Source organism: Hypomesus nipponensis, chromosome 5 (genome assembly GCF_054491055.1).
Source record: "Hypomesus nipponensis isolate SF chromosome 5, ASM5449105v1, whole genome shotgun sequence".
Classification (NCBI taxonomy): domain Eukaryota; kingdom Metazoa; phylum Chordata; class Actinopteri; order Osmeriformes; family Osmeridae; genus Hypomesus; species Hypomesus nipponensis.
The window spans coordinates 12,488,564-12,513,230 of record NC_140365.1 but is presented as its reverse complement, the minus strand read 5'-3'; the positions used below and the strand labels follow the sequence as shown (position 1 = coordinate 12,513,230).

The window sequence follows — 24,667 nt, the reverse complement described above, 5'->3', positions numbered from 1 at the left end:
ATGGTTAAAAAGAATAATGTATTCCCTCTGTCTTTTACGTTATATGTATGGTTACGTTCTCTATAACCCCCCAAAAGTTTAAGATTATTGAACAGGTACATTTTGCAGATGAGGATGTGCTTCGAGTAGAGAGGTCCTGGTGGGGCACAGCAGTGTCTGTAGCCTTCTTTGCCTTCACTGTTTGTTACATTGTTCCCCAATGTATCAGACATCAAGGTCAGAACTATAAAGCAGATATAAAGTATTTTTATTAACCCTTATAGCACTAGAACAAAGGTCATTCCAAACGTTAGGATATTAACTGTACCTGTACATCTTTCCCTAAAATGAGCTCAACATTAATAAATGTAAAGATGGACGATCATTGCCAGTGAAGGAATCTTCTCCTACAGGTATTGTTGATTTAACTGACCGTGAGAAAATTAGTTCAATTTCAGAAAGGTGGACTATGCTTAATAAATGTATGCACTTTTATGTTATAGATACAGCAATAACAGAGATTAATTCTGAATTTCCTGGACCAAATAGAGGTGGTCTGGCTGAAACAAACACTGGTGGGCACGTCAAATATTCATTGGCATTGCTCCAACTTCCTATGAAATGAAAGACCAGGATTATGCAAACATTTCCTCTAAAGTTCTCTCGACTGATGTGACTTTGGTCCTATGCAAATGTATCATTGTCACATGTCACAAGAAAACATTTTGGTTATACAACTGGTTTGATATTGTTCAGTTTGTTCTGAGACCATGAATTTCTTATATTTTTGACTTTTACTGGATATTATGAATTTTTGACTTCATTCTTTGTTAGAGAAATTAAGGATGTAACCTTTATACTGCATAAAAAGAACACTGTGTGGAAATATTTCCTACCTAATAATGTGGTATGAAAACTGCTCTGGTGTGCCAATTAGATTTGAAACACTCAAGGCCTTTCTCTCAGTTTCATCCAAAATCCGTGCTAAACAATGTTAGTTAGATGACTAAATGTAAAATGTAATTTCTTGAACTAAATATCACCCCGTAGGAACAATACTATCATCAGCTAGACAGCTGCTATGCAGGGGAGGAGAATTCTCACCAATGTTGTATAAATAATCATGCATGAAGACTAGATTTTAGACAACTCTGTACAGCCATAGACTTGTCTCCTTGCTGCAAGAATAAACCGTCGATCTACTTTGACTCTGTGCATTTCTTGAGGAATTATTCTAACATTCTTGTAAAACATTGGAAATAAAATGACTAAGTACATTTTTTGTTTTCATTGAGTTATTCCTAAAACCACACATCACAAATATCACACTCACACAATGACTTAACCTTAGTAACCTATTCAAAAACGTTTCACATTTAATATGCTGATGATTTACGCAAAGTAAAAGGATATATTGTGCTGTTTGGCTTGGGCAAAGGTGCACCTTCACATTTCAGTAAAGCTGAAATCCTACGCCAGGATCCTGTTTGTGGACTTCAGCTCTGCCTTCAACACCATCATCCCCCCTCTGCTTCAAGACAAGCTCTCCCAGCTGAATGTACCTTACTCCACCTGCAGGTGGATCACAGACTTCCTGTCTGACAGGAAGCAGTATGTTAAGCTGGGAGCACACGTCTCTGACTCCCGGTCCATCCAGCACTGGATCCCCTCAGGGCTGCGTCCTTTCCCCTCTGCTCTCCTCCCTGTACACCAAGAACTGCACATCAAATCATCAGTCCGTCAAACTCCTGAAGTTTGTGGACGACACCAACTTCATAGGGCTCATCTCTGGTGGGGATGAGTCTGACTATAGGTGGGAAGCTGACAACCTGGTGACCTGGTGCAGCCAGAACAACTTAGAGCTCAATGCTTTCAAGACAGTAGAGATGGTTGTGGACTTCAGGAAGAATACAGCCCCACTCACCCCATCACCCTGTGTGTCTCCCCAGTCAACACTGTAGAGTCCTTCCACTTCCTGGGCACTATACTCTCCCAGGACCTCAAGTGGGAACTGATCATCAGCTTTCTCACAAAGAAAGCACAACAGAGGATGTATTTCCTACGGCAGCTGAAGAAATTCAACCTGCCAAAGACAATGATGGTGCACTTCTACACAGCCATCATTGAGTCCATCCTCACCTCCCCATCACCATCTGATATGCTGCTGCCACTGCCAAGGACAAGAGCAGACTGCAGCGTATCATCCGCACTGCTGAGAAGGTGATTGGCTGCAATCTGCCTACCCTCGAGGCAGGGTTTGTTTAACAAATTCTGGGCACAAAGGCATCATGGGCCCCTCCCACACCTCCAATCAAGGGATATGAAGGGGATTCCCTAACCGCTCAGATGGCTGAACGTAGATCGACTGGTAAATAGAAAGCTTCGCCTTTCGACTCAGCTCCTTCTTCACCACGACGGACCAATGCAGAGCGAACGCCGCACCGATCCGCCTGTTGATCTCCCGTCCATTCTTCCCTCACTCGTGAACAAGACCCCGAGATACTTGAACTCCTCCGCTTGGGTCAAGATCTGCTTCCCGACCCGGAGATTGTACTCCACCCTTTTCCGGTCGATAACCATGGCCTCAGATTTGGGGGTGATGATTCGCATCCCAGCCGCTTCACATTCGGTTGCGAACCGCTCCAGTGAGAGCTGAAGGACACGGCCCGATGAAGCCAACAGGACCACATCATCTGCAAAAAGCAGTGACCCAATCCTGAGGCCACCAAACCGGACCCCCTCAATGCCCTGGCTGCGCCTAGAAATGTTGTCCATATAAGTAATGAACAGAATCGGTGACAAAGGGCAGCCCTGGCGGAGTCCAACCCTCAACGGAAACAAGTTCGACTTACTACCGGCAATGCGGACCAAACTCTGGCACCGGTCGTACAGGGACCGGACAGCCCCGATCAGGGAATCTGGTACCCTACTCTCAGAGCACCCCCCACATGAGCCCCCGAGGGACACGGTTGCCAAATCCACAAAACTTGTGTAGACTGGTTGGACGAACTCCCATGTATCCTCCAGGGTTAAAATGCCACCCTTTTGAAAGTGACAACTTTGAAGCGTGTTCTGTCAGGCCACCTGTGCTCTGGGCAGGCCCATTATGCAGAGATCCATTCTTTTAAAGCTTTGATTGCAACAATAACTTTGTGAATGGGAAGATACACTTTAGTAAAGGACGTGTATGTAAAGGACGACAATTACATTAAGGCCTATATGTATAGTTATTTATATATATATTTATATATATATTTTATACAATATAGCGAGGTAGCTGACTTGACCACTCCTGAATGTGCCTTTCATCAACCCCAAGTTTGCGTGCTACAGGTCTGTTGCTGCTTGTGAGTGCTTTCTGCACAGCTTTCTGTTTGAAAGCTAAAGTATAAGAATGTTTTGGCATGCTACTTCAGATTTCTACAAAAAGTAGAGACACGCGCAGCTTCAATTTTACACTCAGCGTTTGTTTGACCTCCTTGTCTAGTTGTTTGTCTGCAGCGTTTAATCAAAGAAATATGGTATATGACAGCAATATTTCTTTCATGTAACTGGCCTTTCTAACATCACAAGTGGCCGCAGCTTTGCCCCTTATGGTCTAGGACTTCCCCTAGCTGCATTGCAAATCAAGAATAGAGCTTTTCATTTGGCCCAGTGGCAGACTGTCTGAGGTTGTCAAATGTCACCACTCATGGAATGCTTATTGTTCAATAAAATAGACTTACTTGAATGGAACTAATAGTTGTGCACACATTTATATTCCAGTTATAAACATATAATTACGTAACACTATTTTTCTTTTTTTTAGATTTGTGGGGGTGCCGTAATAGGTTGTAGAGGCATATTTGTTCCTCATGAGAAATAAGGCATATGTAATGAATTTCAGAATTTTGGAGCAAATGGGATGCAAATGGCATCACTTTGAAAATGGATAATTGGGGGGTGGCCGTAGCGCCACCTATGGATAATGGTGGGTCATTTGTGGTGTGATAGTTACTCATGGCCTATACTATCAATGTTTCAGGATTTTGAGACTTTTTTACCATGGCATACAAAATCGGAAATGCAATACCATCAAGATCCACAAGGCCTTTGCTAGAAACTAAGGAATGAGTGGGGGCTTGGTCAGCCCACACTTTCTTGCAATGTTGCGTGTGCGTCTTGTCAAGCCCGCGCGTGTGTCAAGGGAAGGCTGAGTGTGTGAGGATGTGGACAGGCTGGAGGAGGGGGGAGAGGATTTGGCAAAAAAGCTCTGAAATTAGCCAAGCTTGCATATTTAAAATATTCACTAAAAATCTACTTTTCATCTTACATTCAACTTTTTTTTCAGATTTGAATACTAAACATTCTCAAGAGTCTTCACATGAACTAGTGATATTATCAGAGTATCCGTTTTAGACCGGTGGATGTGTAAAGCATTATTTTACCGTTTGCGATAAATTCGATTTGCTAATATATATCAGTCATTTTTTAAGATATTAAGTCAATTTTTCACATGGGAACATGTTGTAGTGTCTTCCACCGATATACCAAGTTTGGTGTTGATATCTCAAAGATTTGCTGACATTTGATCCAACTTCCAGTTTGGTTCCTTTGTTGATGATTTTGAGAAGCAAAAACATTTGTTTCCTTAATCTTTATTGTACAGAAAAATCCAATATGACGGCCGTTATAGGTTCTTGAGGCTTCTTTGTTCCTCATGAGAAATAAGGAATATGTAATACATTTCAGCATTTTGGCTGAAAATTGACATATTGGGGCGTGGCCTGTAGCGCCACCTATTGTCTCACATGGCCCATGTTTGGTGTGGTAGTTACTAATTGTCTGCAGTTTCAACATGCCAAATTTTACAACTTTTTACCATTGTGCTCTAGGGGCTGCCATTGACTCCCATGGGTAAAACATAATAATAAAACCACCAACAACAATAGGGTTCCCTCTTACCGCAAGGCACACACACACAAGGCAGCGCAATAAACTAATTTTAATATCTTGTTTTATATAAACCCTTGCCTTGTTGATGGAGCATCCACCTGAAATACAAAATGCAACAAATACCTCACATTATCAAAACAGATGACTTGTTGCATTCTAGTAGGCCCATTGTCTAAGAATTGTCTATTCTTTGGTCTCATAAATTAACATTTACCAGCCACGCGTATCCTTTTTGAGTTACTGAACACCATAACCAGTTCACTCTTCCTTTCAAAGGTCCAAAATGATTTCAGACACTCAGCACCAAATGAAATAATTTGGGATTATTGAGCAGGTTTTGGATATATTCAAACATACCTTATATCACCTTTTATGAAACCTTCTACATATTGTTTGAACAATAAGCATATACAACATGTGCAAAAGTAAAAATGCATTATGATCCAGCTGTGTCAGGATATACAAAAAAAAAACATGATGTCACACTCTGACATATACAGTGAGGGAAAAAATGATTTGATCCCCTGCTGATTTTGTACGTTTTGCAACAATGCTAATCAATTTATAACAATTTTGACATTCGTTTTCTGCATGTTTTTGTTCGCTGTTCAAATACATGTAAAATGTACCAGAAAAATTGTAGACTAATTACAGACTCTTTTGTTAGTGGGAAAATGTACAAAATCAGCAAGGGATCAAATCCCTCACTGTATTATTGATCATATTATAAATTATTATTACTTTTTTTAATACCTCAACTGTAGTAACAAAACTGTAAACCGATAAAATTAAAGCCAAATAAATGTAATGCCCTTTGTGTTGATAAGTGAAGCTGAAAACACTGAAACTGCTTATGTTCTCCAGCATCACAGGTATTTAACACCCAGTCAATGAATTGCTTATGCTCAGAACAACACTTCAATAAACTCCTCAAAAAAAGTTTGGAAATGATTATTCCTCCCATTCATTTAAAACCAATTGGTATTGTATTTCATATCGTTGGAATGCTGTATGTGCCAGAGTGACCAACGAAACATATTTGACTTGCGACTGACTTGCGACAAATCCTGGTTGAGGGATGGGATGCCATCCCACAGTAGTGTGTGACCAGGCTGGTGACCAGCATGAAGAGGAGGTGCCAAGTTGTTGTGGCTGTGTATGGATCTTCCACACGCTACTGAGGTCCCTGACAGTGTCAAATGAATAAAGTGTAATAAAATTGCCAATACGTGTTGTTTTTTCCTTTATTATTACTGTGGGAGTGCAATCATCCAATCCACCAAGTAACTCAAAACGAGAGTGAATACCAACAGAAGAATATTGCAGCGCATTTTGGCAAAGAAAATTGGTCCGCTACCCACATGGTTAGCTGCTTTGCTCATTTCACAAATGCACGATCCTTACAAGTTGTACCTCGTTGTAAAGGTGACTAATAAGGCTTTCCAACAATATAAAATACAATACAATACCAATTGGTATTATTGAAGAGGATAACGTTTCCGAACTTTTTTTGAGGAGTTTATATGGAACATTGCAGTATGAACATCTGCAAAAGAACATTAACATTTCCCATGAAGGCAATTACTGTTTAGTAACAAGGGCATGTACTTTCGTACATTAACATAATATTGGAGTAAAACAGTAGTAAGGCCATGTTCCCTTTCATGTAAAATGTTTCTTATTTTTCTGAATGCCTCCATATGGGTTCAATTCCCTGCCCGAATCGCTCCTCACTCTCCGTACACTATGCATTTATCTGTTCAGAAAATCATTAGATCTTTTGTATCGCTTCAAGAGGCTCATTCTACCTTTTCTAGGACAAATATCAATTTTTTGGTTCACCTCATGCATACAAGTGTTAGTATCCATGAATAAGTGAGATACTGATACGCTGCATAAACAAACACAAAAGATACATAGTATTACCTTATTTTCAATGGACAGCCAACGTGTGAAATGGAACAAATTTGTGGAGCATTATACATATACATTATGACATACTTAATGGGGATATGGTGAGGGGATACATCGATATTAAGCTGCTTATGCTATATAGGCCAGAAGCATACTTACGTAATAAAGATACAAAAAAATAATATAGCTGCAAGCAACAATGCTGGTTCCTCCGCAAAATGTCAAAATATTAAAAAAATGTCCAATGTGGAATCAAAACGACTTCATGTTTGGCCAACAACAATAGGCTGAATGGGGATTTGAACTAATGAGCAAAAGGTTACAAGTTAGTAGGGATGGGACGTATGGCACTGACGCATCGATGCTTGTGTCGCAAAACCAATACACACAGTTTTGAAAAAGTGGTTTGGAGCTTGTGTCAAATGACTGGTGATGTGTCGTTCGTGAACAATTCATTCACAGTCCATTTTGAACGAATCCTTATAAGGACTCGGGAGTAACGAGTCCTCTCAATGAGTGATTCGTTCATTTCCCGACTCGGTCTTTCTACAAGTCTTTGGATCATTTTTCACGTGACTTGCATAGGCTCTGTATCTAGACGAAACGAACAATTCGTTCATTTCCCGACTCGGTCTTTTTACGAGTCTTTGGATCATTTTTCACGTGACCTGCATAGGCTCTGTAGCTAGAGGAAACGAAAGATTCATTCATTTCCCGACTCGGTCTTTCTACAAGTCTTTGGATCATTTTTCACGTGACCTGCATAGGCTCTGTAGCTAGAGGAAACGAACGATTCGTTCATTTCCCGACTTGGTCTTTCGACGAGTCTTTGGATCATTTTTTACGTTTCCAACAGTTTCCTTATTCCCTTTCGCGTGGCCGCTGTTTTAGTAAGACGTGAATGATATTTGCTCAAGTCATCATACTGACTGCTTTTGTTATTTTCACTTTACACTTACAGTTTAGTGCAGTGTAATTGTTTGACGTGATAATTAAATGCTAGTGTGATAATACATGAACAAATCATACAAACTCATGATACATTGTTTTATTGCAGGAATTTCTTTTGAAATAGTATCTGCTGGTGCACATGTCATGCACTAACCTACATGAGAATATCATACGTGTTTGCAGTGGACGTATAGCCCCCCCCCCCCCCGTTGAAATGAATGAATGACTCGAAAAAAGATTCGTTCATTTTACTGAACGAGATTCAAAGAACCAAATCAGTAAAATGAACCGAACTTCCCATCACTACAAATGACGATGCCACGTGATTGATGACGTTCAATGCTTCAGACATCACAAACTGGTTCAAAGTTGTGGTGCACTTCTAAACTTTAAAAGAGGGAAAGAAACCCGTGCTTGTCGTCTTAATAGGAGGCGAACACTACATCGGCAGAAGCGCAACAGTTAATAATAGAGCACATAGTTCGAGGACAATTAGAGAATTATCATTAGCAGACGAGAAGTAGGTTATATTAGCAGAACAGTATAGTTCATTAGCAGAAGAGAAGTAGGTTATATTAGCATAAGAGTATAGTTCATTAGCAGAAAAGTGGTACAGTTTAGAATTATAAGCAGAAGAGCAGAAAGTAAAAGACGATAAAGTATGGATACTACCGGAGTAAGAAAGCGATTAAGAGTATGGTAACATTTTGATATCTTATCCCCCAATAAGGTAAATAGGCTATGTGACTGCATATACCAATCATAACGAATCAATATAATGTCATGCTTTAACAACTCTCATTATTTTAAGGTTTGGTGTTAGCTGTGCCCTCAAGAGTTGGCATACAACAAGAATACCTCATCCATGTTGAGGCACTTTCGAGCCAAACATGAGAATGTGGCTACACCGCAAGCCAATGTGACCAATGCAGGCTGCGCTGGAGTTTCTTCCAACGGAAATTACAAAATTTTTAAATCAGTATTGTAATTGTATAATTAATGTAATCTAATTATTATCTGTCCATTCTATTGATAATCATGAAAATGATTATCATAAATATGATCTTTGTTACAGTGTCCAGAAAACTAATGCTGGATGATGCATTGGTCCACATGATTGTCAAGGATGCCCAGCCTTTTACACTGGTAGAGGACGACGGGTTCAAGGCCTGTGTCCACCTTTTGGACCCTACCTACGACATCCCTGGGAGACAGGCCTTAAAGAGAATGGTGGAGGCCAAGTACAAGGCCACTAAAGAGGAGGCCATGGCTGAGATGAGGAAGGCCTCTGCCGTAAGCCTGACGGCTGACATGTGGACCTCCGTGAACATAAACGCTTACCTGGCTGTGACATGTCACTACATAACAGACCAGGCAAAGCTGGCCACAGTTCTTTTAGGAGTAGGAAAGTTTCCCCAAAGCCACACAGCAGCTCACCTTGCTGAGGTAAAACACACCCTGATGGTGGAGTGGGGAATCCGAGGAAAGGTAAGAAGCTGGGTCACAGATTGTGCAGCCAACATGGTTGCCTCTGCAAACCTGCTCAGTGTGCGGCATGTTACTTGTTTTCCACATGTCCTAAATCTTGTGGTGAAAAAATCCCTTTCTCAAACCCCAGAACTGGATGAGATCCGCACTCGGGCACGCCGAATTGTGGGTCATTTCAAATCCAGCACCAAAGCCAAGGAGAAGCTGTCGGAAATGCATGTCAATATGGGACGAAAATAACTGAAAATAACTCAGGAGGTGGACACCAGGTGGAACAGTGTTTTTTCCATGCTGGACAGACTCTACAATATCAGAGAACCACTTGGTGCAGCTCTCACCACTCTGAGTACAGACTTGAGTCCCATCACTGCTGAGGACTATGAGACAATCCGACAGTGCCTTGCCGTTTTAAAGCCATTCATCAAGCCACTGTGGAGTTGTCAGAAGAGAGAACGGTGTCTGGATCCAAAGTCATTCCACTAATCAAAATGCTGAAGCACACTGTAGTGGGACAGTGTGCCCAGATGAGGCACAACGTTGGTGCCAAACTTGTTACGAATTTGAAAAACAATTTGCTGGACAAGTTCACTTTCCTGGAGATGATATCAACACTGTCTGTTGCAACACTGCTGGATCCCAGATTCAAAGCAGTGGGGTTCTGCAGTGCCACTTGTGCACAGGGTGCCACTGTGAGGCTGACCAAGGAATGTACCCACTTCTTCGAGACCAATGTCTCAGAAGGTTCTGCTCCACAGGAGTCTGCAGCAACACCGGGCATGGGCGTAGATTTAGGGGGGGACGCTAGGTACTTGTACCAGGGCTGTCTGCCAACAATACATACATAAAAGGCCTGAGTATTACATTTTAATATTCCCTTCAGCATGTAGGCCTACATGTTTGCCCCTTTTTGTGCTTTGTAGATTAGATATGCCTCCACCTAGGGCTGGGCGGTATGACGGTATAGACCGTGCGACGGTAGAAATGTGTCTACCGGGAGAGATTTGGCTATACCGTTTCAACCGCGGTATACTCTTATACTATATTTTTGTATTACACGTGTCAATTAAATGTCTGGTTGTTGTATTGTGTATAAGCCATCATATAAATCGCATTCTTGCGATATTTAGAATTGTAGTTTAACTTTTATTTGATTTGCTATTTTCGTTTAACCTTGAAGCACATTTGCGTTGGTCTGACAGAATTCAGTGTGCAGTGTATTTTGTTTAAGCGGACCACATTCATGCCGATGTTAATTAATTATATATTTGAGGACCCATTCTGCAGGTAACAAATTCGATTTGTTGTTCAGGTTATGTCTCGTGCTGTAAAATTATTGTTGTAAAATTACACTGGTGGCGTTGCTTGGATTCTTGATCTAAGATGACTAGTGAAGGCTAACTACTTACTGAGAGTGAGGTCATGCCGGGAAATATCAAACTGAGGCTTTAACGTATCAACCGAGCTTTAACGAGGTTGATACGCCGAAAAGCAAGTTATATGGATAGTAAAACTCAGACTGATCGCTTTCACTCATTTTGAAATTTTAGGGCATTACGGATCCGCATTGGGCTGTGAGTAGGTCACCACGCGGATGGCATGACTGCGCATCAGCCTGCGCATCGGAACGCTCGTACTCGTAACTTTTTTTAAGTCTTTTGTTTTTAACTCAAGTGTTGTCTCATGTGAGGCAGTTGTTTTTGTTTGTAATAAATAATCGAGTGAGATGATGAAGTACGGTATGGTTATTTTGTACCATTTCTTAATTGAATTTACAGAACAATTACTATACCGTGATATATACAGTAACATAAAATTACTCATACCGTGATAGAAGATTTTGGCCATATCGCCCACCCCTACCTCCACCCAAGAAGAAGAAAGGGGACAATACGAAGCTTTTTGAAAAAGCAGTGTAAGTCAGGCTAAATAACTAGCCTCACTAGCAGTGGTAGTGACCAGGCTTTCAAATGCAAATTCTACTGTGGAAAAGTATTAACTGGTGATATTATATGTTACCCAGGATATTGTTACAGCTAAACCTAGCTTCTGTAGCTAATCTTTCAACCAAGGTTAGGAGTCTAGCCTAGGACAAATTCACAGTAGATGGACTGTCACTGCATTGCTAGACAGGTGCTGGAAAAAAACAGTTGGCAATGTGAATAAGTTAACACTGTTGGTTATTCAAATATAATGAATCATTATTTGATTATTAATGTCCAAATAACACTGTATACAATATGGTAGGAGGGTTAAACTTGCTAGCCATAGGATAGGCTACAAAATGAATGAACCATTGTGTATGCAGGAAAGACAGCATGAAAACACTCCAGATGTAGAGCAGGATGAGGAAACAGCATCAGGGCTTCAGGTGAAGTTTATGATAATAAAACATTTTGTTGTTCAGCATTACAGTCTCATCATCACAGCCTCTTTTTTTGGAGAGTGCATTTTTTAATTATACAGTTATACTAGCTCTTTAGGGATAGTATACAGAATGGCATCTCCATTTGCGCGGATGGGTGGATGTCCCCACCAAGTCTGAGACCAAACCTACGCCCATGACACCAGGCATGCGTGCAGATGGCACTGGGGACAGGGGGGACATGTCCCCCCAGATTCCTAGCAACCCCGATCAGTCCCCACCACTCTCCCTACGTAAGGCGACAAACATCAGTTAACTGCACAGCTGATTAGGCGATGTTAGCGTGTGTAACATTGGCCACACAAAAATACTAAAACACTTGAAAAGAAAAAGTGTATTATGATTATTTTAACATATTTTGGAGCCGGCGTTTGTGCTTTTAGGCTTGGCGTCTTCCTGGTTGTCATGGAGATGACGTTAGTTGGCCCGTTCTTTTGGCTGCTGAAAATTGTAATGTTTGGCTCGCTCCTTTTCATTCAGTGCTCAAATTACGTGGTAGCCAGAGGGAGCCGAGCTCCCATAGAGTGACGACTGGCTCCCATGAAAGCAACAAAGTCAAAAATCTGAGGGGGTCTCTCATATCTAAGGTGTCTGCCGTATGTTGCATTGTAATTGTGATCTTAACGCTCATTATCCATGTGCGCCGCGGTCTCTTACCATTAAAGACGTTAAATTAAATTATAGGCTACTACGGGACGTACTAGATGCAGATTTAGAATCAGAAAATATGGGGCTAGTTCAAGCCAGGCGACTAGCTCTACCGAGGCAGAGGACGTGAAGAAGAATTTATGAAGGTAAATATTGCTGGTCTGGTTCAAATGAGTTGTGTTATATTTCATTTTTAAATTGAGAATGTCTTCTGTGTTTTGCGAAATTGAAATGAAATGGACTATTGCTATACTATATATCAATAATATGTTGCATGCATGCAAACTCCTCACCTAATGCCCTAAACCTCACAGCCAATCAGGAGCTGGTTAAAAGAACATGATATTGTTTAGAAGAGCACAGATTCTACATTGATCTAGCCTCTTAATTTTGCTCTCAAAGTGCACTAGATTGATGCATTTAACTTTACATTTTAAGAAATTTTCTTCCGGCAGAGCATGCCCCCGGACCCCCCTACAGGGTCGGGGGATTGCAGTATCGTTCTCACTTTTGTTACCTCAGTATTTCACTTCAGTAGGTCTATATATACTGAACCTGCAATAAACATTGCATATGTACATATATATTACACAAAATAACAAATGGAGTTGGAATCATTTGCTGACAGCTTGGCCCCCCCAGTTCAAAAATTCCATCTGCGCCCCTGACACCGGGTACCTCGGCTCAAGAAGCTGAGGACAACCTTTGGGCCCTGCTGGACTGTGAAGTGGGACCACAGCAGGTGACCGACCCAACTGCCAGTGCCACTGTGGAGGTTAAAGGGTATAGTGTTTCCAATTGTAATGTTTGCTGCTGAATTACAATTGGTTGAATTAAATGACAGTGCTTTTTCACTGTAGAATTAATACAAGTACATTTCTTTCTGTACAGGTATTTGAAAGAACCAAATGTGGCCAGGACGGAGGACCCTCTGGAATACTGGGTCCACACACGCAAGGCCCTTTACCCTCAGGTATTTAAAGTGGCCATGCAGTTACTGTGTACACCAGCATCCTCAGTTTCTTGTGAGAGGATCTTTTCCAAGGCTGGAGAAATTGTGAGCCTGAGGAGAAGCCGCCTGAAGCCCAGTACAGTCGAACAAATTCTGTTCCTGAATAAGAACTTATAAATGTTTTTTTCAATGTATCTCAAATCAGACAAATGCACCAACACATTCCCCTAAACCCTGTTATGGTACACTGCGTTTTTATATTGCACAAGCACACCCCCACTGTCCCCACAAGTATTCCCCTGATTCACAATACATATCACAAATGTAAGGAATGAAACAGCTATACAAGCAGAGTGATTGTGTAGGCTACCACTCTGTATCAGCTGTCATTTAATACTTCCATACACTTAAGCATTCTACCGCCGTTATACTATTTGCAGAACATTACATTGTAGACGAGTACATCACAGTAAAACATATTTGTTGTATGAAAATTACAGTTCTCAAATACACATGTATGGTTTTAATGAATGAACACGAAAATTAGACCACGTAGCCTTACAAAAATGAAAGACATTGAATAATTAACGAGGCGAAGTACCGCCAGAAACTACTGGTATATCACATTCTGTTGGTTTAAACGGCTGCTATAATTTTAGCTGACCGCTAGATGTCACTGTGCTCTCCAATTTCAATGCTCCAATAGTTTGGCCTATTTTACCCTATAAAAAGACACATCTGCCCACACAACTTCCATCCATGCTGTTTCCCTCTCTCACAGCACAGGTCATGCCAAAGGAGAAATGCTGCGGCGGCCACATGAGGTTTAGGGGTGGTCCAAAAAACATGCCTCCCACAATTGACACATTTCCCCCAAGATGGCTGAAAAACTGCAGATATTGTAACTACTCTTGTGTTGATCTCTTTCCAGAATCTCAATCAATGCACAATTAACAATAGTCATGTGGGCAACCGGGCTACGGCAGAGCTCATGCTCAGCTCCTTGTGTAAATAGCCTATGTCAGTACAGCAGTCGACTCTCTGGTCCTATTAAAATACACAACATGCACAATCAGGGTGACCAACAAGATTATATTAACTGATAAACAATAATATTACAAACATCTAACTGAACAAACACAACAACTGAAATCCCTCGCAAGGCTGTTGTAACCAAACTATTTTCCACAAGTCTTTGCCTATTTGACATACCGCACTGCATGCTGGGTACCCAAGGGGCGCTGACGCTGATTATCTAGCTGTGCTCCAACTGTGATTTGAGTATTAGCTTTGGGGCAAAGGTTAAGAAACAGTTGACATTTCAAGGTGAAATTTAACATGGTATATAAGAATGTCATTCTGTTTACCTAAACAGATATTCAAAATTATGACTGGCCAAAAGACTGCGGCTGGATTTTAACCTGTGACCTTGCTCCTTGCAGTACACTGTCTTAGCCTACTGAGCTATTCTCAATGTTGAGAACCATTGTGGTCAGTTACTGTATAGAAAAGTAAGCCATTTGTTCTGTGGCAAGCTTAATAAGATTTGGCTGAAGTTTAAACAGCTGTAATTCTGTGATCTTCTGAGATATCAAGACAGGGGCAGGCAGGCAGGGCAGGCCAGCTGGATGAAGCTGTCTTGGGGGCAGGGCAGAAGAAAAGCTATCCAGCAAGGGGTCTGTGTTGCCCTTAGCATTCTCTATTGCATCCTCTGTTACACTCAGCATCCTCTCTTGTTGCTCTCATTATGCTCTGTTGCACTATGTTGAGCAGGCCTCGGCATGACCTGTAAACGTGAATAAAGGGTCCATGTCAGTGGTGAAAATAAAGCTTTTCCCATCTACACTTGACACAGACTTCAGTTTTGACTGTGAAATGCAGTGGCAATACTTGAACTTGAATCCAAATGTGTTGGAAACCCATGCAAAGTCACTCAAAACACAGGCTCTAGCAAGAGTATTTAGCTCTAAACTGGTCAATATATACACATCTGACAAAAGACCAGATCTACCTTTGCCTGTAAACAGTGATTCTGACTGTCAGAGACCTTTAAATAGGCTGACTGAGTGAAACTAGCCTGGCTAACGTAGTTTGCTTTCTCAGGCAAAAGACGAATGAAATAGGCTTTTTTTGAAAGATCCTATATACTGGCTTTCTTCAGCAGGCTATTGTCTACAAAAAGCAGCCCTTCCTGACGTTTCAGGAGTTGAACTGAGTGAAAGACAATATTGTTTAAACACTGCCAGTGAACGAGCCGAGTCTGTCTATGAGGCTAAGTCAAAACAATGTACCCCCGGGACGCAGTCTCACTCAACTTGCAAGTTTTCCACAAATCACAAAAATAATCGGAGCATCTGGCTAAAAGCACAATTCCCACATCTCCTAAAGGCTGCCCTCCTCGAAATTTTTGGTGTCGACCGAACTGTGAAATGGTGAACTTATTAACATGACGCGACCAAAACATGCTGCCGCCTAAGCCTATGTGGCCTGTAATTATCCCTGGCGCATAATTACAAAGACTTTCCCGAGCCGACAGGTCTGTGGGGAATCGCTTGTTCTCCTAAAAGCTGCCCTCCTCTACCTTTTTGATGAATTCGCCGAGATGCTACATGATTCAGTAATTACACAGAGGGAAAAAGCTAGCTACTTTTTGAGTTCGGTTTTCCGTCACCTCAAACTCACGATCTAAAAGGTCTCAAAGTGCTCAAACCTTCACCATAATTCAAGAGTAGTGTACTTTCACGAACCCAATCATTGATTATAGCTTAAAATGTGTAAAAATAGGACTTACCGAATGTGCTGCTTCCGACACGGCTATCAGGCGATTCCAGTTGAAAACAACAGTGGCCGCCGAAAAAGAATTTATATTCGTAATGGCGAACTGCGATTGGAAGCGAAATGAGGGTGACGGTGGGGCTTGGTCAGCACACCATTTTCAGAAAGCATGTGTGTGCATCTCGCCAAGCTCGCGCGCGTCAAGTAGGTTGACCACCTGTTCCTCTTTGCGCTGTATCGCACAGCATTTTCAATATGTGACGTGCGGGACAAGGGGTGCAAATGATGTGCGACACAAGCAAAGCGGGACAGGTGGTCACCCTAATGTCAAGGGGCAGGATGAGTCTGTGAGAATTTGGAGCGCGCGCGCTGTGGAGCAATTCACTTGAATTCAATCATATATTGACATACCAAGGCGAAATTGTTTATGGTACTTCAGAGTGATGTCGTCTTGAACCCTATTAGGTTTGAAAAACAATCAGTCAAAATTATATTTGATTTATTAACACAAAGATATTGAGGCAATGTGGACATTTACATAAATACACTTCTTTCAGCCATTTTGTATAGAATTTCTTATTGAATTTAACCATTTATAAAAACATGTATTCTACACATCTGTAACAAATTTCAAGTCGATGGGATCTATGGTTCATGAGGAGAAGGGTTTTGAAGGTTGTACCAAATTTGGACAGTACAAAAAAATTCATAAGTCTGACAATATGGGTTCTTGAGGCTTTTTTGTTCCCCATGAGAAATAAGGCATGTATACCAATCTTCAGGCATTTTGGAATAATGGGGCGGTGGGGAAATCACGTAGACTTTGGGCGTGTTTTATAGCGCCACCTATGGGCGCACATGGGCCACTAGCCGTGTGGGAGTAGTGAGGGACCTGTTGGGCCAAATTGTAAAAAATCGGGTCCAGGACTTTTTGAGCTGTTGAGCCATTTAGCGGAGAAATATAATAATAATAGGAATACTAACAAAAACAATAGGTTCCCTCCTACCGGAGGAACCCTAATAAGAAGAATACTAACAAAAACAATAGGTTTCCTCCTACCGGGGGAACCCTAATAAGAATAATAACAAAAACAATAGGTTTCCTCCTACCGGAGGTACCCTAATAAGAATACTAACAAAAACAATAGGTTTCCTCCTACCGGATGAACCCTAATAATAAGAATACTCACAATAACAATAGGTTTCCTCCTACCGGAGGAATCTTAATAACTTATAATTACTAACATAAGTTAAATTTTATTTGTACTGCCCTGACGCAAGAACGTCCTTGGACACTTCTGGACTCAGATCACTCTCCTGGGTTGCCTGATCCTCAAGATCCTGGACTGAGAGGGAAATATGAAAGTGTCAAGAGTAACTAAGCACAATATTTCAATCAGGCATCAACATTTATTGAAACAAGCATGGCATTCAACATAAATGCTTAAAAGCGGGAGGGAAAGGTAGGGATCAGTGCTGGAATGCAGAGCAGGAGGCTGGGACCAGCGCTGGATGCAGAGCAGGGGGTAGGGGTAGAAGGGTGAGCCCAGCGCTGGAGGCAGAGCAGGGGGTTGGGACCAGCGCTGGATGCAGAGCAGGAGGCCCAGACCAGCGCTGGATGTAGAGCAGGACGCTGGGACCAGCACTGGAAGCAGAGCAGGACGCTGGGACCAGCGCTGGATACAGAGATGGGGGTAGGGGTAAGAGGCTGAGCCCAGCGCTGGAGGCAGAGCAGGGGGTTGGGACCAGCGCTGGATGCAGAGCAGGACGCTGGGACCAGCACTGGAAGTAGAGCAGGATACTGGGACCAGCACTGGATGCAGAGTAGGAAGCTGGGCCTCATCGCTGGATGCAGAGTAGGAAGCTGGGCTCAGCGCTGGATGCAGGCAGGGGTAGGGGGTTGGGACCAGCGCTGGATGCTGAGCAGGACGCTGGGACTAGCGCTGGATGCAGAGTAAGAAGCTGGGCCTCATCGTCACCTCATCACCTCAGTAGGAAGCTGGGACCAGCACTGGAAGCAGAGCAGGACGCTGGGACCAGCGCTGGATACAGAGATGGGGGTAGGGGTAAGAGGCTGGGCCCAGTGCTGGATCCAGAGCAGGGGGTTGGGCCCAGCGCTGGATGCAGAGCAGGAGGATGGGCCCAGGGCTGGATGCAGAGCAGGGGGTAGGGGTAGGGGGTTAGAACCAGCGCTGGATGCAGAGCAGGACGCTGGGACCAGCGCTGGATGCAGAGTAGGAAGCTGGGCACAGCGCTCGATGCAGAGTAGGAAGCTGGGCTCAGCGCTGGATGCAGGCAAGGGGTAGGGGTAGGAGGCTGGGACCAGCACTGGATACAGAGCAGGGGGTAAGGGTAGGGGAATGGGACCAGCGCTGGATGCAGAATAGAGGGTTGGGGTAGGAGGCTGAGCCCAGCGCTCGAGGCAGAGCAGGGGTTGGGACCAGCGCTGAATGCAGAGCAGGAGGATGGGCCCAGCGCTGGATGCAGAGCAGGATGCTGGGACCAGCGCTGGATGCAGAGTAGGAAGCTGGGCCCAGCGCTCGATGCAGAGTAGGAAGCTGGGCCCAGCGCTCGATGCAGAGTAGGAAGCTGGGCTCAGCGCTGGATGCAGGCAAGGGGTAGGGGTAGGAAGCTGGGACCAGCACTGGATACAGAGCAGGGGGTAAGGGTAGGGGGATGGGACCAGTTCTGGATGCAGAATAGAGGGTTGGGGTAGGAGGCTGAGCCCAGCGCTCGAGGCAGAGCAGGGGTTGGGACCAGCGCTGGATGCAGAGCAGGACGCTGGGACCAGCGCTGGATGCAGAGCAGGACGCTGGGACCCGCGCTGTATGCAGAGTAGGAAGCTGGGCCCAGCGCTGGATACAGAGCAGGACACTGGGACCAGCGCTGTATACAGAGCAGGACGCTGGGACCAGCGCTGGATGCAGAGTAGGAAGCTGGGCCCAGCGCTCGATGCAGAGTAGGAAGCTGGGCTCAGCGCTGGATGCAGGCAAGGGGTAGGGGTAGGAGGCTGGGACCAGCACTGGATACAGAGCAGGGGGTAAGGGTAGGGGGATGGGATCAGCGCTGGATGCAGAATAGAGGGTTGGGGTAGGAGGCTGAGCCCAGCGCTAAATGCAGGCAAGGGGTAGGGGTAGGAGGCTGGGACCAGCTGGCACTGAATGCGGAGCTTACCGAACGTGGTTGCCTCCAACACGGCTATCAGGCGATTCCAGTTGAAAACAACAATGGCCGCCGAAAAATTATTTATATTCACAAGCTGCGATTGGAAGCAAAATGAAACAGGAACTAAAAACCTAGGGTGGGAGCTGTCAAGTAGGGTGACCACCTGTCCCGCTTTTTGTCAAGGAGCAGGATGAGCTGTGAATTGGAGGCTGAATTTGGAGCGCGCGCTGTGGAGCAATTCAATAGACCAATTATTTGATTTATATGATAGGGCATCCATTACCTGGGTAAGTAATACATAAATATATATATATAAACTGCAATAAATCACAATAGAGTCAAGGTGAAGTGAAAGGCTGACACAGTTATATAGCCGAGAAGGGGAAGAGGATAATTTTGCAACCGACATGCGCAGTTGAGCCTGCTTGACAGTCGTGTGACGTAGGGGGTCTATTGCCTCAAGACAACCCCAAATAGGCCTACGCGATTAGCGTCCACATTCGGGTATTTTCGGGTGTGCCCACGATAACCAGCTGTTTTCGATGAACCCAGGCCATACAAAATGTTGCTTGAATGTCAATAAATTTGTGACTACAAGCTCCTTTCATCCATGAGCCTGAATAGCTTCAACGGACTAACAATCATGTATTTTTGCTCTAGTGCGATCAAATTCCACTTCATGCCAGCTTGCAACTGTTTTATTTTCTCAGCCTACAGCAGCAAATATGAGATGCAACATGAAATTTGCCAATAATGTTCAATGTTGTGTGAAATTGTGACGAATCTGGTCATAGAGGCCAACGGCAGCTGCTGCTGTTAGGTGAACTCGCAGGCTTACAGAAGCCAGGTAGTCTGGAAACTAGGGCGATAACACTGCCAGCACTTGTGCTAAGGGGATAGCTGTAGAGCTACCTGTATGGGGGGTGACAGTGGCATCGCATTGCAGAAAAGCATACAATGTAGACAAGCTTTGCCCACAATGTCTGTGTCTTCCTGCCAAAGCAAATTCCTTGTCTGTGCAAACTTTCATGGCGAATAAATCCCATTCTGATTCTGATATATATTTAATAGTAGTTATACAATAAATACTTATACAAGGACATTTAGAGACTTTGTTTTGTTGATTCTCAGATTTGCTCCAGTTTGGTGTCAGAAAGTGGGGGTTGCTCGACTGAGAACGTCCGGGACTCTGTGTCAAGGGTGATAGGGGGTAATAGGCATCGTTGAGAATACACCATCCACCTTTCGTAGCCTCAACCTCCCTGTAAACGAGGGTGAGACGGAGGGTCTGCAATCTGAGACAGGGCAGACTAAAGTGCTGCAATACAGGAAATAGACTGTGAGAATCTGGGAACCTAACGGATCAGAGTAATAACATTGTTTTGAACTGTTAATTTGAGTAGTTTGATTTTACAGAATTACTAAAACCAATGGTTTAGTAGAAACCTGGAAATCCACTGACGAGGGTATTTATTGCATGGGCTAACTAAGACAACAAATATTACCAATTGTGATGTTTGAGTGCCATACATCAAATAATAAGACAGAGGATTTTTTAATTAAGATTAAGAGTTTTTTCAAGATTAAAGCTTGTTTAAAAAAAGCCAGGTAGATTGGAGAGCCTATGGTGATTGGATGCAAAAGGCTGTGAAAAGGGACAGATAAACCTTCACCCGTCAGTGTGTCAAAAAGGTGCTGAACCCAGACTTCAACAACTGTGCCCTGCCAAGAAGACGGCCACCACTCGACTAACGGAGAGAGGTAGCAGATGAAGAGGCACAACAGGCCAAGGCCCAAGCACCTGTACAGCCTGCTGACAATCGGCAGCGTCAGCCCCACCAGCCTGTTCATCACCTTCACCTCGCACCTCCCCACCACACACCACCAGATTGGGACATGTATGAGATACAGAGGATCCTAAGACAGTTTCCCAATGTTGCTCGAGGATGACACAGAGACAGTTCAACTGCAAGAAATGAGACACTTGCTGTCCCCGTTTTCACGTGACAGGGAGCTAGGGAACTAGCTCGCAAAATTTGAAGAGCTGAAAAGACGACAGACATTTTTCGGTGGGTGCTCCAAAATCTTTGCTGGTGTGAAGGAAATGTTTTTTTACTAACGATTGTAGCATTTTTATGTTAAATTAGAACGTATTAACTTGTCTGTGAGAAAGCAAGCTAAATGGTCAGGTTGTTGGAAAGGAATGTGACTGACGTTTATAATTATTGAATATTGCTTAGAAAGACTAGATGCTTGACATATTCCAGGGTACTCAAAGCTGAAGATAGGTTGGGTATCAGAACTTGGGAGACGCTGTTCGGGTGTATGCTACTTCTAATCCCACTTTTTTACCTAGTAAAAAAGTTAATTCCAACCTCTGCCCATAGCATTTCTGCATCTTTCAGATAAAAATAACTCTTACGCCCCTGGTTTGAAGCGTTTCACATCTTGCAACTACTTGTTTAAAAATATGTTGGAACATTTTAGCATTAACTGTTCCACAAGGAATGCAGTCTGTTAATTTACCGGCAGGGCACTAGGACTCACTAGAAAATAAGTCAGGAGTAGATTACAGCAAAAAGTCACTGCAGCCCTCTGCATCTGAGTTGATAAGCCAGCAATAGTGTTGAAGTCAAATTAAAACCTTTACAATGTGTACATTTGTTAAAATTTTTGATTTTATAATATGTATGTTTTATTATATTTTATTCCATAATCTCCACAGGAATAACTATTAAACTGTATATCAGAAATACACCACTACCAAAGTCACTTTCTACCAAGAAGGCTATCAACTGATCGAGACTGGTTGGGTTTACATGTTTGGTCTGACAAAATTCACCCAATAAGATATTTTTATATAACCAAATTGTTAGGTGTGAGGTTCATTCTTATTTGACTAGGTCACCTGATGATGGCCAGATGATGCTACCATGGCCAACATCAAATGCAATAAAGAGAACAGTTATTTATCGTGCCATCAATCATTGGAATAATTGATGAATATCAATTATTCACTGAATATACGTCAAATGAAGAGCAAACTATTTCTGGTAGCTTATTTTATTTTGAAATAAATAAATACATACTGAAATAAATGATCAAATATGGACACAAATAATTATATGTTTTACATGATTTAATTATTTAAGGTAAAATTTCACTTTAAAATGATTTAATTACTTAATGATATAATTTTGGCACCAATCTTTATTTATAACCGTATATAGTGATTTGTCCAAATTATGCAAACAAATTGTTGCATTGCTGACAATATTTCAACAGGGCATAACATGGAAGAAATTGGACTTGTTTCATTCACAACAAAACAAACTACTGAACAAAGCAGACAAGTATTAATTGGAATGTATAAATACTGCTCTTCAAAACCTGTGCACAGAAGTTCAAACTAACAACAGGTTGTGCAAGTTAGATTTACAACCAATATTCCCTTTCCAACTCCAGAGTGGGACACTTTAAGCAATCTTGTTATAGTCCCCGTTCTTCACAATCTTGGGCTGTTTTTCTTCCATTTGTCCTTTGAAAATAATTGCTCTGTAGAACTGCAGCTCCTTAATACTATCTTCGATGTCATCCAGTGCTCTGGAGAAAAAACAAACATTCCAGCCTCAAACTGATTCTGTATAAATAAGGAATATTTATTATAATATATTTTTTCTGTGTACATTTGTATTCTATATGGCTCTTGCACTAATGTTTATGGTCACTTATATGACTATAACCAAACCTTGATTCACCACTTCAAATTTAGCCACAATACATTAGCCTTCATAAGACCTAAGTCTTTATTGTGGCTAAAATAAATTAAAGGTGTATGAGGGCACCAGCCCACTGCTCATTCTCCCAAAACAATTGACCGTTCCCCAGGCCACGCCCCCTTAGTTATTGTTGCTACGTCCGACACAATTCCCGGAACTGTCAACCCAAAGCCATGGCGAGTACGGGGATAAGCGCTACAGCTGTCAGTGTGAGCGAGGATTTTTGGGGTAATACCTTTGCGATATCTTCCAGATCCAGGCAGGGGGGACTGCAATATGCAGTGGAAGGATATATTCAAAATATTAAAATGAGCAACGAAGGGGAAACAACAAAAATCGAAGCCAAAGCAAAGCATACAGGTCTCAAGTAGCCTTGTCTGGCCAGGCACTTGAACAGGGTTGGGATACTCAGGAATAGGTCGCCCACTCACAAAATTCTACGAAGATCAAAATAAAATACGTTTATAATGGCTTGTTTTAATGGATTGACGTTTTGTTCAACATTGATACAGTATTTTAAGCTCTTAGCAACTTGCTGGCGTTCGTTGGCTAGCTCAGCTTGCAATTTTACAGACATTAACATTTTGATTTTAACATTAACTTATTTGTTGGAGTCACTAGTTATGCACTAGTAGTGGTAATAATACTAGTTTACATTAACCATAACTGTTTGGGAATTGGGATGTTCTCTCAACTAACATCTTAGATATTGTTCGCTAGTAGCAGCTTAACGCTAGCTAGCTACCTTGGAGCAGACATATGTTTGGTGATGTTCTCTAAATTAAGTTGGGAGTGGGGTCTCCCACACTGTTTTATCCACCGCCGGCACCTTCCCTTTTGAGTCTTCGGCTTTGTAAATGGAAAAAATACCACACCTCCCTCTAAAATTTTGGGATATCTAGTGTCAGATCGACACGTCCCATAGACACACCGTTTAACCATGTTGCTTCTGAGTCAAAGCTTGACGGACCTTCTTCTCTTAGTAGCGGTTGCTAAAGGTACAATTGGACGAGGGCCGTTCTAGGGAGGAGTTTCGGGAACGGTCAATTGAAAAACAGCAAGGTTGAAATGAGGTAAGCTTTGCTAGCAGCACTCTGGGGCTCTGCTCCACACAAAGAACTGGAGTTATCTGCATAACCATCTTTCTATATTGTGGCGCTCTGCCCCATAGAAGAGAAGGGAGAAGTAACACTACCGGTTTAAGCTTAATATCACACAGCACAGAATAATTCAACTTTAAAAGAGCAGTAGAACCGTTTTTTCTTATGCCCAGGAAAATGTAATGTCAAAATTTAGGGTGCAAATAAAGACCTATGTACAATGCTTTTAAAAAGTATTCACCCCCCTTGGATGTTTTCCCCTTTCGTTGCTTTTATACATGAAATCATGGTCAATATAAGTTGCTTAAAAATATATATATAATTTGCACACAACTTAGAAAGTGAAAACAGATTTTTACAAAATATTGTCAATACATTAAAAATATGATCTAAAGTGATTGCATAAATATTCACCCCCTTCAGGTCAGTATTTAGGAGATGCACCTTTGGCTGCAATCACAGCACTGAGTCTGTGTGGATATGTCTCAATCAGGCTGGCACATCTGGACACTGCAATTTTTCTCAATTCTTCCTTGTAAAACAGCTCAAGCTCTGTCAG

At 42.5% G+C, this 24,667-nt stretch overlaps 1 protein-coding gene, 1 long non-coding RNA gene and 1 pseudogene across 6 annotated transcripts in view; 1 reads left to right on the top strand and 2 right to left on the bottom strand.

Moving 5' to 3' along the window:
- Positions 1–224: 224 nt before the first annotated feature.
- On the bottom strand, positions 225–4,335 carry LOC146288739 (uncharacterized). The gene is made up of 2 exons (XR_014755154.1): positions 1,424–4,335; positions 225–593 (listed from the first exon to the last, which is right to left on the bottom strand). It is a non-coding gene; the product is annotated as an uncharacterized LOC146288739 (long non-coding RNA).
- A 4,105-nt stretch (positions 4,336–8,440) lies between these two features.
- On the top strand, positions 8,441–9,507 carry LOC146288738 (E3 SUMO-protein ligase ZBED1-like; annotated as a pseudogene).
- Positions 9,508–16,546: 7,039 nt separating this feature from the next.
- smfn (small fragment nuclease) overlaps positions 16,547–24,667 on the bottom strand; it is a 31,913-nt gene continuing 23,792 nt past the window's right edge. For 4 of the 5 annotated variants that reach the window (XM_084698123.1, XM_084698118.1, XM_084698122.1 and 1 more), the window contains one exon: positions 22,277–22,832. In XM_084698123.1, coding sequence (XP_084554249.1) covers positions 22,706–22,832 — 127 coding nt within the window. In that variant the 3' untranslated portion in view covers positions 22,277–22,705. Of the gene's footprint in view, positions 17,411–22,276; positions 22,833–24,667 lie in introns of those variants that run through there. The other variant, XM_084698119.1, reaches the window with a different exon arrangement.